General features: G+C 35.6%; 1 protein-coding gene across 7 annotated transcripts in view; it reads right to left on the bottom strand.

The window, feature by feature from the left end:
* Positions 1-10,906: 10,906 nt before the first annotated feature.
* COBLL1 (cordon-bleu WH2 repeat protein like 1) overlaps positions 10,907-17,560 on the bottom strand; it is a 165,003-nt gene continuing 158,349 nt past the window's right edge. For 6 of the 7 annotated variants that reach the window (XM_033231273.1, XM_033231276.1, XM_033231275.1 and 3 more), the window contains one exon: positions 10,907-16,640. In XM_033231273.1, the coding sequence (XP_033087164.1) occupies positions 16,554-16,640 (87 nt within the window). In that variant the 3' untranslated portion in view covers positions 10,907-16,553. The remainder of the gene's footprint in view (positions 16,641-17,560) is intronic. The other variant, XM_033231280.1, reaches the window with a different exon arrangement.

Below are 17,560 nucleotides of genomic sequence, written 5' to 3'. Positions count from 1 at the left end.
GGAAAAGGGAGACTTATAGGGTTTGGCTTGTCCACTTATGTTTCCAAACCAATGCCATATGAGAGACAACTGTGTATACTCAGCCTTGTTTTATGCCAAAGACTTTCTTGCAACATGGTCTGTTTCCAAGAGTAACACACATATATTTTTCCAAGAACACTGCTTGCTGCCCAACCACTTCTAGCTACCCACAAAGTTCAGAAGAAATGGACTGAATGTGAAGCCCTGTAACTTTGCTGGATGGGTATAAAAGGCCAGTTGGGAACACTGCAAAACATTCTTTCTAAAAGGATAGGCCATCTATCTAATTCTTTTCTTGGTACTTATCTATCTGGTCCTTCTCTAATTAATTGAAAGTCACTTGCTTTTTATAATTTTTGACTTTCACAGTAATACTTAAAAATATAGCTACTAAATATTAAACTCTTCTATATCTCTTTACAAAAATGAGCTCTGGAACTCAATTGATTCCATTAACATCCCAGTTTTCCACTTCACTGTGAAAATTTGCATGTGGCTTAACCTTTGACTCAGTTTACTCATCTGTAAAATGGGAATAATAATAATGTTTCTCATAGGTCTGTTGTAAGGATTAAATAAGTTATGACATTACAGTATCTGGGATCACATAGTAAAGAATTAAGTAAATTGTCTTTTTGTTGTTGTTGTTGTCGTGAGAAACCTTTCTGTAGTGCACAAACTCCAAATGCCCAAAATACCTTGCTAGTGACTGTCATTTCCTCTCCTTGAACTGTAATTTTTCCATTGAAAATATGACACAGATAATAAAGATCATAACAACAGTAGCTACATGATCGAATGCTTATTCTGTACCATATTCAGTATTGAGTGTTTTATGTGCATTTTCTTATTAATCTTCACAAGCGCTCTACAAAGTTGGTACCAGTTTTCAGATGCAGTGACAGATGCTTAGAGAACCTAAATAACTTGCAAAGACTGACCAGTAAGTGGAAGAATTTGAACTTGAAAGCAGTCCTTCCCATCAGAATATATGTAGGAAGAGAGGAAAAAAAATGTACATAAATATTATCAGTGGTTGTTTCTGGATCATAAAATTAGAAGTGATGTTTTAATTATCTCTACATCTTCTTTTATATGTATACAAACATATTTCTCTAATAAGAAGTTTTTAAAATCTATTCCAAATAATGAAGATAATAGTATTTCTAGCTAACAATGAATAATAGCAATCTTATTGCTCACTCTTGTGAATTAAAAAGTAGTCTATCTTTGAATCAGTCTCTTTATCCTTTGCACAAAGACGTTCTGTTATGGCTTTCTAAAAATGAATACAGTCTTTTAGAACCTGAATTCCATCTACTTGTACTTAGCAAAAATGTAACATGTGCAGATTTTTTAAAATTCAAGTTAAAATCCAACATCGGTTTTAAGTTGGGATGAGAAGGCCTCCTTGCCTTTGCCCCTGCTGTCCCTGTGGGAAACGCCCCCCATGAGCCTGCACGGTGATCAGCAACAGAGAAGAGAGGCCAAATGGAAGCAGAAACCCAGGCTAGTGACACGCTCAGAAGAGGCAAGTTTGTCCCGCACTCAATTACTTCTCAGAACTCTTGAGGAATGGAGAAGAAAGAAAAGCAATGGTGGCAGATCAGATTCATGGTCAACCAACATTTATTCTAGTGCCTGCCAAGTCCTGGATGCTTTCACCAGCGTTATCCCATTTCATTCTTCAAGAATAGCGTAAAATAGATGTCCTTAGTCCCACTTCACAGGTGAGGGCAATGAAGTCCAGGCATCAAGCAGTATTCTGAAACCCATACAGATGATAAGCAGTAGACAAGGGGTTAGAACTCTGGTCTGCAAACCTCTTACTCTTTTCTCTATATAATGCTGCCAACACCTTCATCACTCCCAATTCCCAGAAGTAAAGGGCAGGCAGGAATCTATTATTAGAAGCATTATATGTAAGAAAGTATCTATAAATTAGAATACTATAGCACAAAATAATTAGTAAATAAAGAAGTATGGTTCTATTTGTACACCAGTTCTGCACTTCCTTTTTTGTTCTTTTTTTTTTTTTAATGTAAGAACCTATTCTTTGATAACATGTTTCTGCTCGGGATAGTGTTTGCTAAGCCTGTGGTCCTTGCTATGAAGTGCAAGGCAAAATTTCACTTAGTGGTTCATAACAGATTTTATGTGTAAAAACAAATAGACTCATAATATTACTTTAACTAGGACCACAATCCACAACAGACTTGCTAATTATTCTCTCCTCTGAGGTCTCTGGAAAGGTGATAACCAGTTCCATGACCCATCCCTAAGGCTCTCATCATCTTTGACATTTCTGTCAATTTATTATTTTTGATATCTGTCAATATAGAGATTAAACAGAGGAGAATGTGGACTCATATCATTCCCAGAACTTTACGAGGATAAGGACATTTAGACAATGGAATAGGTTACTGAAGCACGTTATGAAGATTTTTTTTTTTTCTTTCCAAGAGGCTGAGCTGTCATTTGCTTGGAATGGCTTAGGACAGTTCTGACTGGAGGCAGGACTATGGACTCATTAACCTCCTAGCCCTGTAACTGTCAATCTCAATTCTCACCACAGTTTCAATCAGATACGGCTGCCTCTAGTTTCATTCTGGTTGGTTCAGTGTGGTTGTGGGCTCATGCAATTTTCTGTATTGCAGGGGAAAGAAAGCATCTTCAGTATGTGTCTATATATGTGTGCATGGTGGGTCTTTCCTTACCAAAAGTCTCAGCATAAAATGTATTGATAGATGTGTACACTGGTGTATAGAAAAGTGCCCTGTGCCAAATATAGATGATTCTTTTTATTTCTCTTTGCATATAGATGAACACACAGCTGCAGCACTCTCAGGAGGCCTAGGAGTTGACTTAGTCCAAAGGAATGACTGTGCTATTTTTGCACTTTCCCTCACATTATTTCTCAAGGCTTGAGGGAATTTAAATGTGACTTACTTGGCAATGACAAGTGTCAGTCCCTTCAGTGCCTCCTGAATGAGATCATTTACACAAATCACTTCACCATAGCTCACTGTATTTTTCATAGACAAATACTATCACTTAAATGGAATCTAGATTTCAAGAAAAGAGAGGGTTTTTTTTTCACTTCCCTTAAAAATGACTTTGTAAAAAATGTCACTACGAAATTCACAGTATTGGTGTGATGATTCATTACAATATATATTTTCTGGAAGAGACAAGGATATTTCAGAAGCACCTTAGTATTACAGATAAAACACTTGAGGCTCTGAGAGGTGAGTAACTTGGATAAGGTCTCCTAGTAAATTGGTACATCCCCAGGCCCATAACCCAGATCTCTGGGATCCTGGTCCAGACTGCAACCTCCCTGCACTGTGTAACTGGAGCCCCACACACTCTTGAATAAAACTGATTCTAGCCAAAACAGCTATAATTTAAAAACTCTCTTCAATTAAATGTTACTGAACTTTTCTCATGAAATATAATTTTGGAGAAAGCAATTGCATTGATAAGTATACATAATTCATGTCTGTTATTCCTTAATTCTTATGAGAATCTTATTACTGAAATAGTGAAATTTGTCTGTTCTCTTGTTAAAATCTATTAAAATGGAAACAAGTAATAATCAAATCTAGCTAAAAATACACAATAAATATAAAATCAGAGAATGTGACCAGACTTATTCACCTCTATGGAAATAATAAGAAAGGCCCAAGGGAGAGGGGGGCATTAGTTAGAGGCATAGTACTTTACATTGTGGGTACTTGGTGAATGTTCTTAAGATCGATCATTAAGGCTGGGCATGGTGGTTAGGCCAGGTGCGGTGGCTCATGCATGTAATCCCAGCACTTTGGGAGGCCGAGGCGGGCAGATCACTTGAGATCAGGAGTTCAAGACCACCCTGGCCAACATAGTGAAAACTCATCTCCACTAAAAATACAAAAATTAGCCTGGCGTGGTGGCGCACATTTGTAATCCTAGCTACTAGGGAGGTTGAGGCATGAGAATCACTTGAGCCCAGGAGCGGAGGTTGTAGTGAGCTGAGATCGGGCCACTGTGCTCCAGCCTGGGCAATAGAGACTCTGTTTCAAAAATAAATAAATAAATAAAAATTAATAAACTCTTATCGGTGAATTCACTTCATAGGAATTTCCAAGTTTGTAAGTCACTTTTACAAGTACTACGAAAGAGTTCTGTGCTTATATATTTGTGTATTGTTTATGGCAGGATATGTTTAAATGGAAATGAAAACAACTTTGAGCAAATTAAACCTAATCAACTTTTTAAAAAATCTCTCTTTAGAACTTGAGAGAATTCTACCATTACATCAAGAATGAAGCTGGCTATTGTCATATTATTATGCTATAAATACTATTGACTACCTCTATTATAACATTTGTAGGGAGGTAGGACGGGTGTTTGTAATGGTCTATGCCTCATTTAGTCCAGCTAAAACATTAAATTTACTGTCTTTTTTTTTTTTTTTTTTTTTTTTGATACAGAGTCTCATTCTGTCTCCAGGCTGTAGTGCAGAGGTGCAATCTTGGCTCATTGCAACCTCTGCCTCCCAGATTCAAGTGAATCTCCTGCCTCAGCCTCCCGAGTAGCTGGGACTACAGGCACCATGCCCAGCTAATTTTTGTATTTTTAGTTGAGATGGGGTTTCACCGTGTTGGCCAGGATAGTCTCAATCTCTTGACCTCGTGATCTGCCCACCTCAACCTCCCAAAGTGCTGGGATTACAAGCGTAAGCCACTGTGCCCAGCCAAAATTTACTGTCTTATTCATGCATTCTTTCAATAAACATTTATTTCATGCCTAATATGAAGGCAATATAGAAGAATGAGGACTCTAGAGTCCAAATACCTGGGTTCATGTTCTGTCTTTCTGTTTACTAGATATGTAATCTTGGATAATTTGTTCCTCAGTTTCCTCATTTATAAGATGGAGGTAACGATAATACCTACTGTTATTATTTATTACATGATTAACATCAATGAAGCATTTAGATGAAGATATGGTAAGGGCAAAAGCTCCTGTTGTTATGATGTGCTATGGATTGGGGATAGAGGGCAAACAAGGTAGATATGGTGTCTACCCTCATGGGGAAAATTGGGTAAATAGCTTTTACACCACAATTATGTTAAGTGCTAAAAGAAGGTATAGCATGACTAATATAGTTCTAACATCACCTTAAACATTCATGTGTAATTTTCTTCTGCTATTGCAACCAAAGGAAGGTGCACAGTACATTGCTATTCCACATTTTGGTAACTGAGATTTGAAATCTTTGTTATTTCTACAGTAAATCATACCCCTTTAAATGAAGCAAGTGAAATTTCATATCTGTGACATTGTGTTGGGCAGGCATCCTTGGAATAATTCATTTCTCCATTTTAATTTCTATTTCTTTATGACCACTTAAAAGTTTCAAGAAAACAATCTTAATTTCACTGTGCTACATTCCTTAAGGCACAAATCTTTGTGATGCTTCAGGGACCTTTGTCTTGATAAAGACAAGTACCTCAGGAAAAAAAAAAAAAAAATGAAAAGACCAATAGCCAGTGTTTGTTGAAGATTAGCTCAGTCGTTCTTCACATTGTGCAACAGATGGCATTGACAGACTGATGGTTGGGAAGGAGGAAACCTGCATCCCCAATTTCAAATTTCAAATATACCATTGTCTCATACCACAGCACCATGTCATAATTACATATTGATTTCTTTTCTTCTAATACCACTTGTCAGCTTTCTACAAGTGAGCTGATTTGGAAAATCTGAAAAAATATTAACCAGATATCTCTAAACACATGTCATTTTGGCCCCATCTCAGATATCAAAGAGGCTTGAGGCACAGATTTTAAATTTATATTTAAATAAATATAGGCTTGTTCTGCAGACAGCTCATCTAGACAAGAATTTAAAAAAGAAAATAAAGCTGCCAAAGAATCTTCAAGAAGTCAAACTCATTTCTGAGATTTTTCTTAAAAAATAAAACAAAATGATTTTATAGGATTCCCCAAATGAGGATGGGACAAAAAGTGAGCCAAAAGTCCCAAGGTTGCTAAAAATGACTTACTTTATCTTTGGCACACGTATTAAATGTCTTATCTTAAATTTTAGACAAGGTTTTTGAGGTCTCTTCTAAAACACAGGGGTAATAAAAATGTTTTATTGCTTTTCTTTTCTTCCACAATGACATGGATATTCTTTATGGTAGGAGAATAGAAAACTTGGGACTCACCCTTTAAATTGAAAGACAGATAACATAAGCACTGGTCACCTGCTGCCAGGCAAGGTGCGGTCCAGCACTGCTGTGGTTATATGGTGAACTGTGACAGCATTTCCACAGTGTGGTACTTGAGTGCACTAAAAATAGGCAACCCTGAACTATACTGCAGTTGAAGGACAAGATAAAAATAGGAAATAAACTTGAAAAATAATTGTATAAATAGAGTACAGGGATTAACAACTCAACCCACAGGATTGAATTCCCTAATAAGTTTTGCTATTTTTATTGAATACAGGAAAGAAACTAACATTTAAATATTTAAGTGAAATGTTTAGTGTAGAAATGTTTTCTGAATTTAAGAATGGTTGACATTCAAGCAGAGATAATGTACACCATAATTTCAAATAGAAGTTCTTTAATCTTTTTAGCTGGGATGTACCTTTGTATCTTTTAATGGTATTCCTTTCACTGCACACACACACACACACACACACACACACACACATACAACTTGGATATCTGTCAGCTATAAAAAATATAACTGATCTTATAGATGTAGCTAAAACCTGACCTTTATTTGCAGAGTCTCAGCTTTGGTCTTGTATTCAATTCCCAGAAAACAGTAAGGATGGGGAAAAGCCCAAGAAATGAAGGCATTCTATATCATTTGGCATAAATGTAGCCAATATATAGATGACATCAAATGGTTAAATATTCTTCATATTTCCTTAAAAGAAAATATTTAAAATGCTGGTTTCAATAATTCTGGGACAGAAAATCTGTATCAGATTACCAACTCTTGGTCTCATATTTCAGTTCTCTCTCGTTTTGACTTCTGTATTTCCACCAAAAATGCCATCAATTCTTAACTCTGCTTCTTCTTTTTTTTTCCTTTCTCTGCCACGAGTCTAGAGCCAGAACCCCATCAAAATCAGACTTGGATTTTGGCAAAGGATTATTCCCTTCTGAATTTCTGGCCACTTCCAGATTAATTTTATGATTATGTCACCTTTTTGCTCAAAACTTCATAGGGTTACTTAGAGGAATCCTACACTCTCTAAACCTGCTATTCATTTTTAACAGTAATACATTAATTATATGTTCATTCAACCAATGTATATAATAAACATCCCTAAATCCACTAATTTATATCACAGAATAATAAACATCACTGATAACCTACCTATGTGTCCCTTGCCTAACCTAATCCTATCCCCCTTTCTCCCTCTCACAGGGAGGGAGTCTCCTAAATGTAATGTTTATCAAGCCTCCTTTTAAAACACTCTTAGCACATATATGTACATCTAATTTAATTTTATTAAAAGGTTATAATTTTATATGTTGCCTTCTGTGGCTTTCTTCAAAATGTTTTTTCCTTGACATTTGCTTACTATTATTTATCTGTGTCCATTGGAACTTGGGCTGTTTCTTTCTTGTCTTTTTTTGTTTTTTTTTTTTTTTGCTATTACCAAAGCATCCAAAGTGATCCAAAGTGTACTGCAAACATTCTTAACATGTCTTCTGGAAAACGTACCTACTTTGAATCCTCTTGGGTATATGCCTAAGAGTGAAACTGTTGAGTTTTAGGTTGTACCAGCAAAGGTACTGGTGGGAACAAGATCAAATTGTGTCATTGAGGGAAAGTTTAATAAAATAACTATTATGGGACAACAACACATGCTAGGACTAGAAAGGGCAAGGATCCTTAAACATCCCTAGCCCTATCAAGGCACAAAGAGGGAGCTACTACTTAATCTCAAAAGGGTAGCTGCAGCTTTAAAAGATTACTCAACAGAGCTCTAGCTTTCAGTAGAACTCAGTTAACAAACTGGCAGAGAAAGAGTTGATCTCACTAAGAACCTTGACCTGACTCTACCCTTCTCTCTAATGTCTTGCCATGGTCTCTCATTGGCTGAACCAAATCAGAAGCCAGAATGCAAGGAAACCATTCACGATCCACTTCCGAAAACACAGTGCAGGATGGAGAGGGTTAGGATCTAGATCTAGAGAGATAAATCGATACATGCAAATGTTAGATATTATAGAATTCCCTCTTAGTTTTCAAAGTGTTTGTACTAATTGATACTCTCACCAACAGCGTATAAGATCATACTGGGCCATATCCTCTCCAACATTAAGTATTACTAGACTTCTGAATTTTTGTCAATAGGCTCAAATTGTTATCTCCTTGTGGTCTTGATTTGCATTCCCTCAGTTAACTGCTAACACTGATCTATTCTTTGTGTTTAGTAGTTAGACATATTAACTCTTCTGTAAAATTCCCCAGTCATATACTATGGAAATTAAGTTTATGCTAAAATTTATAGAGAAGAGCAAAGAGCAAGAATAGTCAAGACATTTCTGAAGGAGAAGAAAAAGGAGCAACTTTTCTTCAAGATATAAAGGCTTATTATAAAGTTATAGTAATTAAAACAGTAAAATTGGTGCCATATACACATCTTGACCAATGGAACAGGAAAATAAAAACCCCAAAATAGACTTATGAATTTAGGGATCATCAAAAATTATGGAGATAATATGTCAGATCACTGAAGAAAGGCATGGTTATTTAATACAGTTAAAAAATTTGACTATTCATATAGGGAGCAAGAAGAAAAATGGATTGCTATCTGAAACCATACAAAATACTTCAGATGAATTCAGACCTTAAATTCAAGAAGCAAAGCCTTAAAACTTTCAAAATAAAATACCAATAGAATGCCCCTGTCTGACCTCAGGGTAGAAAAGGATTCCTTAAACATAATACAAAAAATCTTAATCATAACAGAAAATATTGATGCATTCAATTATGTTAATAAGAAATTTTCATGAAGACAATTTAAATAAATAGTAAGCTACAAACACAAAGAGAATATTTATAATTCATGTAACTAATAATGAGCTAGTATCAAGAATATATGAAGCACTTCTGAAAAAAGGCAAATGACCTAGTGGAAAAAGGGATAACTTACATCTCTAGCATACTTTTCTTTTATGACTGTGTTTTATGAACCATCACTAGTCTATAATTCTTGGAGGACTAAAATTGTCTTAGCCATCTTTCTTTATGACCCAGGACAGTGCCTGTTGGAAAGAAAATGGTCAACGAATGTTCATCAAATAAAGGAACAATCTTGCCACCCCAGAATAATACAGACTATTAATAAAACTCACCATATGCATACCCTCAGAGTCTTTCCTCTTATATTCACATTACCAACTCCTATCCACCCAGTTTTGGAAGTCCAGATCACCAGTCCCTTTACATCATAGTCCTCGCAGCCTCTAGCATTTAGCAAACATTTCTCTGGGATATCTCATGCACTGTTGGATTACGTTTCTCCACATTTCTATGTCTGTCTCCTCTTTGATTCTAGACTTCTTGAGGCCATACTTCTCTAAAGCACAGTGCCTAGTAAAATTCTATGAGGTGTCCCATGGGGGATGTGGCACAACACCTAGTACCAATTACCAGCCATCCATCAGGCTTCAAAATGGCAGAATAAGTGGTCTGGGAGAAATACTGGTCACTTTCATTATGATTTTTTTCTCAGGTTTAAGAACTGAAATAAGTTCTTAGGCAACTGAAATAAGATTACAAAAATTAGAGAGGTAATTTATGAGGTATTCATTGCAAAGGGAAAAAAAACTTTTTGAAGATTGTTCAAGTACACAGTTACAATTGGAATAAGGCAGCAGAGTATAGCAGAAAAAAAAATGGGGCCATGGTATCAAATATGTCTTCAACCCCAGCACCACCCTAGGGTGCTCTGAGCTTCATGAGTAAAATGTGATAAAAATCTACCTCAAGGGAAGTGTAGCAGAGTAAATGGTAGAGAAGCGGTACTTAAATTTCATTTTCCCTATTTCTCCCCTCCCTCTTAAAAATAATGCCGTGTTCCAAGAACAGAAAACCAAACACTGCGTAATTGGGAGTTGAACAATGAGAATATATGGACACAGGGAGGGGAACATCACACACCGGGTCCTGTCGGGGGGTGAGGGGGCTAGAGGAGGGATAGAATACCTAATGTAGATGATGGGTTGCTGGGTGCAGCAAACTACCATGGCACATGTATACTGACGTAACAAACCTGCATGTTCTGCACATGTATCCCAGAACTTAAAGTATAATGAAATAATAAGAATAATGCTGTGCTCCATCAGATCTTGCAGTGCATGGTGCTTTTCAGTTAAAACTGAACCATGACACTCTTAAATAACTTTGCTAATAGAAGCTTTTGCCAAATTCCTACTTGCCTCGCATCATCTATCCTGACTTGACTAACATTCTTTTTTTTTTTTTTTGAGACGGAGTCTCGCTCTGTCTCCCAGGCTGGAGTGCAGTGGCCCGATCTCTGCTCACTGCAAGCTCCGCCTCCCGGGTTCACGCCATTCTCCTGCCTCAGCCTCCCAAGTAGCTGGGACTACAGGCGCCCGCCACCATGCTCGGCTAATTTTTTGTACTTTTAGTAGTGACGGGGTTTCACCGTGTTAGCCAGGATGGTTTCGATCTCCTGATTGTGATCCGCCGGCCTCGGCCTCCCAAAGTGCTGGGATTACAGGCATGAGCCACTGCGCCTGGCCTTGACTAACATTCTTAATGGGTGGAGGGAGAACAAATGGCCACAAATTAAATGTCTTTACCCATAAGAATAGAGTGCAATCGGTCACTGTAATAGGAGTGTCTCAATAATTTATTTACTGACTTTATTATAATTTCAAATATGCAGAAAAGTTAAAAATTGTGTACAATTATAACCCACATACCCACCACCTAGACTTAACAATTGTAACTGTCATAATAATAACATGGAGGGTAATGATGACATTACCAAAATTTCCTAAGTATATTATTTTCTGATCCTTTGAAGGTATCCAAAATCCAACAACATAAATCATCCAAAGTTTCTTCACTATGAACTCTTCAGTGAACTTTTCCGCATTCATAACATGAGGATATCTCTGAGAGAGAACTACCAAGGAGCACACAGGGTGAGCTACTCTTTTCCATAATGATGCCTCTTGGTTTCTTGACTTAGGAAGCTCTGGGCCTGCTCACTTCTATTACTCATATGGCAGATTCTGCTTCTTCCTTCTTTGTACACTTTCAGGTTTTCAACGAAATAGCACAGTTGCCAGATTTAGCTAAGAAAAATGCAGAATGCCTGGTTAGCTTGAATGTCAGATAAACAATATAAAAATATAAGTATATTCCAAATATTGTATGGGATATACTTATGCTAAAAAAAAAATTTGTTGTTTATCCGAAATTCAAATTTAAGTGGGCATTCTGTATTTTATCTCACGATCCTGTGAAACAAATAAATTCAATAACGTTCTGAAGGGGGTCTAGATGACTTTGACAGCTGGGCTCTCATGCTTCCAGGCCTGAAGGCAAAATGAGAGAAAACTATAGAGAAAGGGAGAGAATATACTTTTGCACCACAACTAAGAAAATATTATTTGGAATTGCTTTTGACCGGTTGGGAGCTAGATAGAAAGTCTGATGTGTGTTTGTGTTGGATTTAGTAAGTCATCTGTGAGATTCTGGAGGAAACGGGGTTGTGGACCTGAACAGATTGAATGAATTTATGATTGGGGTTAGAGTCATATGTGTATGGTTTAACAGGGTGTATTGCGCCTATTGCCACATTAATGCTCTATATAAGCCAACCACAAACCTTGGTGGTATTGCTGGGGTAAGCATTTATTGCTCACACATCAGAGTAAGATGGGGGCCTGGCTCTTGGATGATCGTTGGGAGCTCTGCTCCCTGTGTCTCTCATCCTTTTCTTAGGACCATTCAGCTGTCTCAGAGATGTCTTTCTCACAGCAACATTTCAAATACAGTGAAAGCAAGCAGAAACATGTGAACCTTCGAGCGCTGGTCTTAGAACTGGCACAGTGTCATTTCCACTTCATTCTGTTACTCTCAAAACCTGCTTCTATGGCTAGGAAAGGGGTCTCTGCCTCCTTAATGAGAGGAGCTGCAAAGTCACACAGCAAAAGGTATGGATGCAAGAGAGGGAAAGAATTGAGGCCATCACTATGCCTATCGCAAGGCGTGGGCTGGAAACTAAGAATAAACTGGGGAGCAAAAAAGTTGCTTCTTTTGAAAACTATACATTTGTTTGCAACTGTAGCATTTTTTTTCTTCACCAAGAAAAGTAATTAGCAAGACTTCCAAATGATTTTTTCCAGTTTGCAAAGCAGAGATGCCAACAGATCTCTACAAATTACCAGAATGTTCCACAACTCTTCTCAAAATACCTGTCAAAAAAGTTCTGAGCACATGGTGGCATTTTTTCCTTGTTGTAAACACAATGTATCTATATGAAGAGTCTAACATATTAAGGATGGAAATTTGCAGGAAAGTGGTAACGTTTAAGAGAAAAGGAAAATGAATTGAAGATTCAGAGCAAATAACTTCCTATTCTGGTATCCCTTGAAATCTAGCACCAGTTTCTTCATCATTTGCTACATTTAGTTACGGGGAAGAACAGACTAGTAATTGGATGTGGGACTCTGAGACTCCTCTGCTTGTGTGACCTTTGTAAAGTAGCAATCTTTACACACTTTTAAATATGTGGATCAAATAAAAATCTCATTGTAAACTCTGAAATATCAAATAAATAGGAGCTGTTTTTACATCTAAAACCTCAGAAACCACTTTGACCCTGGAAATCTTCACTATGACCTCAAATTGCGAGTTCTTTTCTTTCAAGTCAGTTATCAAAATCAGTAGATTTTTAAATTGATGAGTTTGATTCTTAGCTCTTTGATACTTATTTTCTCTATTGGTAGGGGGTAGAAAGTAAACTGGCACTAGACACATAATTGTATCAATTGGGACGCTTTCAGTTTTAGGCACCTATAAGTAACTAAGTCTCAGGACAAAGACTGGTCTCATTTCAAGGACTTGGATAAGGTGACAGAGTGTATATGCTGTTGCCAGTGCCTAGTGGCCAAGGCCAGATCTGGCAGTATACAAAGAGGTGAAATCGGAAGAAGGGTCACTGCTCAAAGAATACGGAGTATATTAGGCAAATAATACCTGTTCACTAATAATATTGACATCAGGTAACTTTAAAAGATGAATTATCTGCCATTTTAAAAAAGTGTTTTATTCATATTAACTCATTTTTCAGAAGAGAAAATGAAGCATAGAGAAAGTAATTTGCCCAAGATCCCATGACTCGAGTGGCAGACTTGTGATCTGAACTGCAATCTCTTCACTCCAGCCAACATTACGTACCGCAGCAAGAAAAAATAGAATGGCTAACGGAAATATGATCGATCTGTATGTGCAAAAAGAAAAGCTCTTCCAAAACACTGCTGGTATAAAAGGCAAGTTGTTAAACAGTATTAGAGTGTGACTCCTTTCATGTTAAGAAACACACACACACACACACACACAAAAGCCCCCAACACACCTGCACAAATGTACTTCAAATAAATACATCTATATAGAGCTTCATATCAAAATATTAACAGCTATCTTTGGAGAGGGGAGTGGGATGCTGGGGATGAAAAAGAATGTATTTTATACTCCATCATATATATATATATATATAAAATCTGAATTATAATATTATATAAAGAAATAACTTGATTGGGGGAAAAGAATGAAAAACAAAATGCCTAGATGCTAAAAATTATACATGAAAGTCAAAAGTTGGTTCTAGACCATTCCTTTATCTTACTTGTGCTGTTATTTTAGGATGAGTGAAAACTACTTGTCACAAATTTCTTTCCCCATTGAGACGGTAGCACACATTCTCCTAAAATGGTGTAGATAAGGCAACTTTTCAGAATATAAATGTATTAATGGTTTATATACATAGCCCCTAAATTCTATGTGACCTTTAAAACATTATTTTAATTATAAACTACAAGTATACTAGAATCTAGAATAAGCACTTGTTTTCAAACAGCAGTTTATAAAATACTACAAACACAATTGATGCCTCTTATAAATCTCAATTCAGTCTTTCTTGGTTCCCACAGGTAACCATCAGCAAATATTTTTTTCTACATATACAGCAATAATTTATAGTATCATTTTTTATATTTATACTTTATATAACTAATTTCATTAAACACGCCTTGTTCCACCACTCACTCTTGTCACTTATTTTTGAGATGTATTCATACTGACACATACAGCTCTAACTTGTTCATTTTGACTGTTGTGCGGAAGACTATCACATGAATATATGCATTATCAAAGTTGAGCATGGGTTAGGACCCCTTTCTGCTGTTTTACACAAGGCTGCCATGAACATTTTTGTAGATGTCTCCTTATGCATGTGCGTAAGTACTTCTTTAAGGTAACATGGTAAGGAACCTTTAATTTGACTAGATATTGCAGAACTGGTAGTCAAGCCAGTGTATTTTCCCACCAACAGTTAGAGTGCCCACTGTTTGATGTTCCTGACAACACTTGCTATTTTGAAACTTATGTTTTTGCTAATTTGATGTGGGACCTTTCCATGTTTTTAACTTGTATTTCCCTGATTATCAGTGAAGGGTATTTTTTTTCCATGTTTGTTGGCCTTTTGAATTCCCCCTTGTAAGAATAATGTGCTGACATTTCTATTAGGTAGACTTATCATGACTTGTAGGAACTTTTATATCTTCATAAATTAAGCCTTTCTTATATATTAATATATTGAAAACATCCTACATGTCGCTTGTCTTTTAGTTAAGTCTTCAATCCAACTCAAATATATGAAGGTTTAAATTAGGGATCTAAATTTATATGTTTACTAGTAGATATTTATGCCAACACAATTTTTTAAAATAATTGACTCTTCTCTACTTGCTTATAACAACATAACTTAAGTATCTATATATGAGGGTCTCTCCATCTGATTAAAGGAAAACAGCAGCAACATTTAGCATTTGAGATGGCCATGCCATGCATCAGGAACTATTCTAAACATTTTACATGCTTAGACCATGCATTTTGGAGTCAGAATGCCAGGGCTTAAATGTACACTAGGGATCCCTGATAAACGGTAAATTTTACAAATTTCTTGTTTGTTCACTGGCTAATAGAAATGTATGCATCAGGTAAGGGAAATAAATATTCTGGTTGACAGAAACTATATTTTTTAAAAAGCACCCCAAATATACAACTTACTTTTATTAAATAGAAAAAAAAAAAAATCCCCAAGAGGCAGATATCCCAGTAGTTTTAGTGAAAACAAATTTAATATCATCTTGTTTGAACAAAGCTTTTAGAATAAGTGAGCAATTAAATTCTTAAAGTAGGGACAGAACACCAACAGGCTCTAGACTCCAGAAGAGCTGTAAGCCGCCAAATTGGCATTGTTTTGCTTAACAGTTTTAGCTTCAATGTAAATATATATTATTACTTAGGATATTAGCATCTGAACTCTATAATGACTATTTTATCATTTTACTTGAATCAAAACCAGAATTTCTGGAACTTCCAAATAGTCTTTAAAGTTTTTCAATATAAACATAAACTAACCCCTATTCCTCTCTACATATCAAATGTGAAATAACTGTCACAATATATCAGCATTTTCACAGAAAGATTTTTAAGGCTTCTGGCACATAAAATGTGTAATTTCTGTGTGACAATGTCATAATTATATACAGAAAATATTTTAAATTCTTGTAGAATTTAAGTTCTAAAGATTAAAAAAACAAGAGTTCCATGTTAATAAAATATTAAAATACTATGAGCTTGCCATAAAATTGACAGTGATTTGTAATTACATAAAGAATACACAAGGCAAGTCTTTCACACTAAGTGATTCATCATTGAAAACAATTACTGAACTGAATATACTTATTTGATATCACTAGTTTTCTAAATTATTCTTTCAGCACAAAACAGGCTTTCATATAACTTATAAATATTTCCAATTGCAACATTGAGGCAGCAAATGTCATATCTATGTTTGTCCTAGTTGTATGTCATACAAATATAAGTCTATGAATCTTATACTTTTGTCTAAGTCACCATTGTAGAGAATGTGCTGGTAAGTGAAATCAATATAAAGTGATTATTTTTCATTTGTAAAAAATGAAAATCATTTACACCTTGTTTTAAAGTTCTAAAGCAGCATATTCAACTCTTAAGGCAAAAAAAAAAAAAAAGATTAAAAAATTATTATAAATTATAAATTCTGGTAACTTTTCTTCTGGCATTAAAAGCCACAGCACAAATTCTAATATTTTAACAGATAATATATTAGTGTACATCTGAATATACATTTGCCAAAATGTTCCATTAGTATGAAGTTGGTCTGAAGTGGAAGTGAAGTGCAGTGGTGTGGCGGGGTAACATTTAACGGTCATCCTGGGCATCAGGGGACATGGAATGGCTGAGTCTTGACCTTCCATTCACAGATATTGTATTTGATGGGATGGTAACCTAAGAGAAAGAAACACACTTTGCACTCATCAATTTAAAATGGGACAGCTGTCTAATTTTCAATTTTCAACAGTTACCGCATTTTAACTTCTGCTTAATTGTAAACGCTAAGTATTTATTATTCAATAAATTATAATCAAGAATAAACATTCATTCTACCATAAATTTTAAAAAGAGTTGTTATTTTCACAACAAATAAGTTAAATAATCCATTAACACATCTTAATCTGTATAAAATTACCAAATCAACACAAAGGACAAGAGCACAAACAGACTGCAAGCCAAGCTGTTAAAGAGCATTTTTAGCTAGATTAATTCTGTAATTCTGGCTCCCCAAAACTGCCTCTGAGAATGTGGAAAGATAAAGTGAATTCCACAAAGCAATGAATTTTACAAGTTTTGTATTGATGGTATAAATTAACGTGAAATCCCCCTCCCCATGGCCTCCTGTTTATTCAAAACAAAAAAAGGAGTCCTTGATATTAAAAATGCTTTCATGTGAAGGATTTAAAAAGTAAAATCTGTGACTGTTAAGCCAAATGATTGCAGACTGAAAGGGAGTTTTTTTATTTTTCTCAGTAAGTAAACTCCTAAGTTTCAAAATTCTATGGTAAAGTCTTATATTCACAAACTATAAGTGAATAAAAACACGAAAACAAGAATTTTCTACATAGTGTGAAATTCCAGCTTTTGAAAAATGTAAAGTAATCTGGATTCTGAATAGTAAATATCTATATTTTGAAATATCATACCTGCAATATAATAAAGATATTTTAAGACAGTTTAGATTATAATTTTACTAATTTAGGTTCATAATTAAACACCATCATCTTCTCACAAGAAGACAACTAGAGTACAAATGGCCACAGATTTTCCTAGCAACCGAGTAAATTGGTTAAAAGGAAAATGAAATTGGCAAA

This window comes from Trachypithecus francoisi, unplaced genomic scaffold (genome assembly GCF_009764315.1).
Source record: "Trachypithecus francoisi isolate TF-2019V2 unplaced genomic scaffold, Tfra_2.0 Lachesis_group13, whole genome shotgun sequence".
NCBI classification, from domain to species: Eukaryota; Metazoa; Chordata; class Mammalia; order Primates; family Cercopithecidae; genus Trachypithecus; species Trachypithecus francoisi.
Note: the sequence above shows the minus strand (reverse complement) of the source record. Positions and strands in the feature narration are given on the sequence as shown.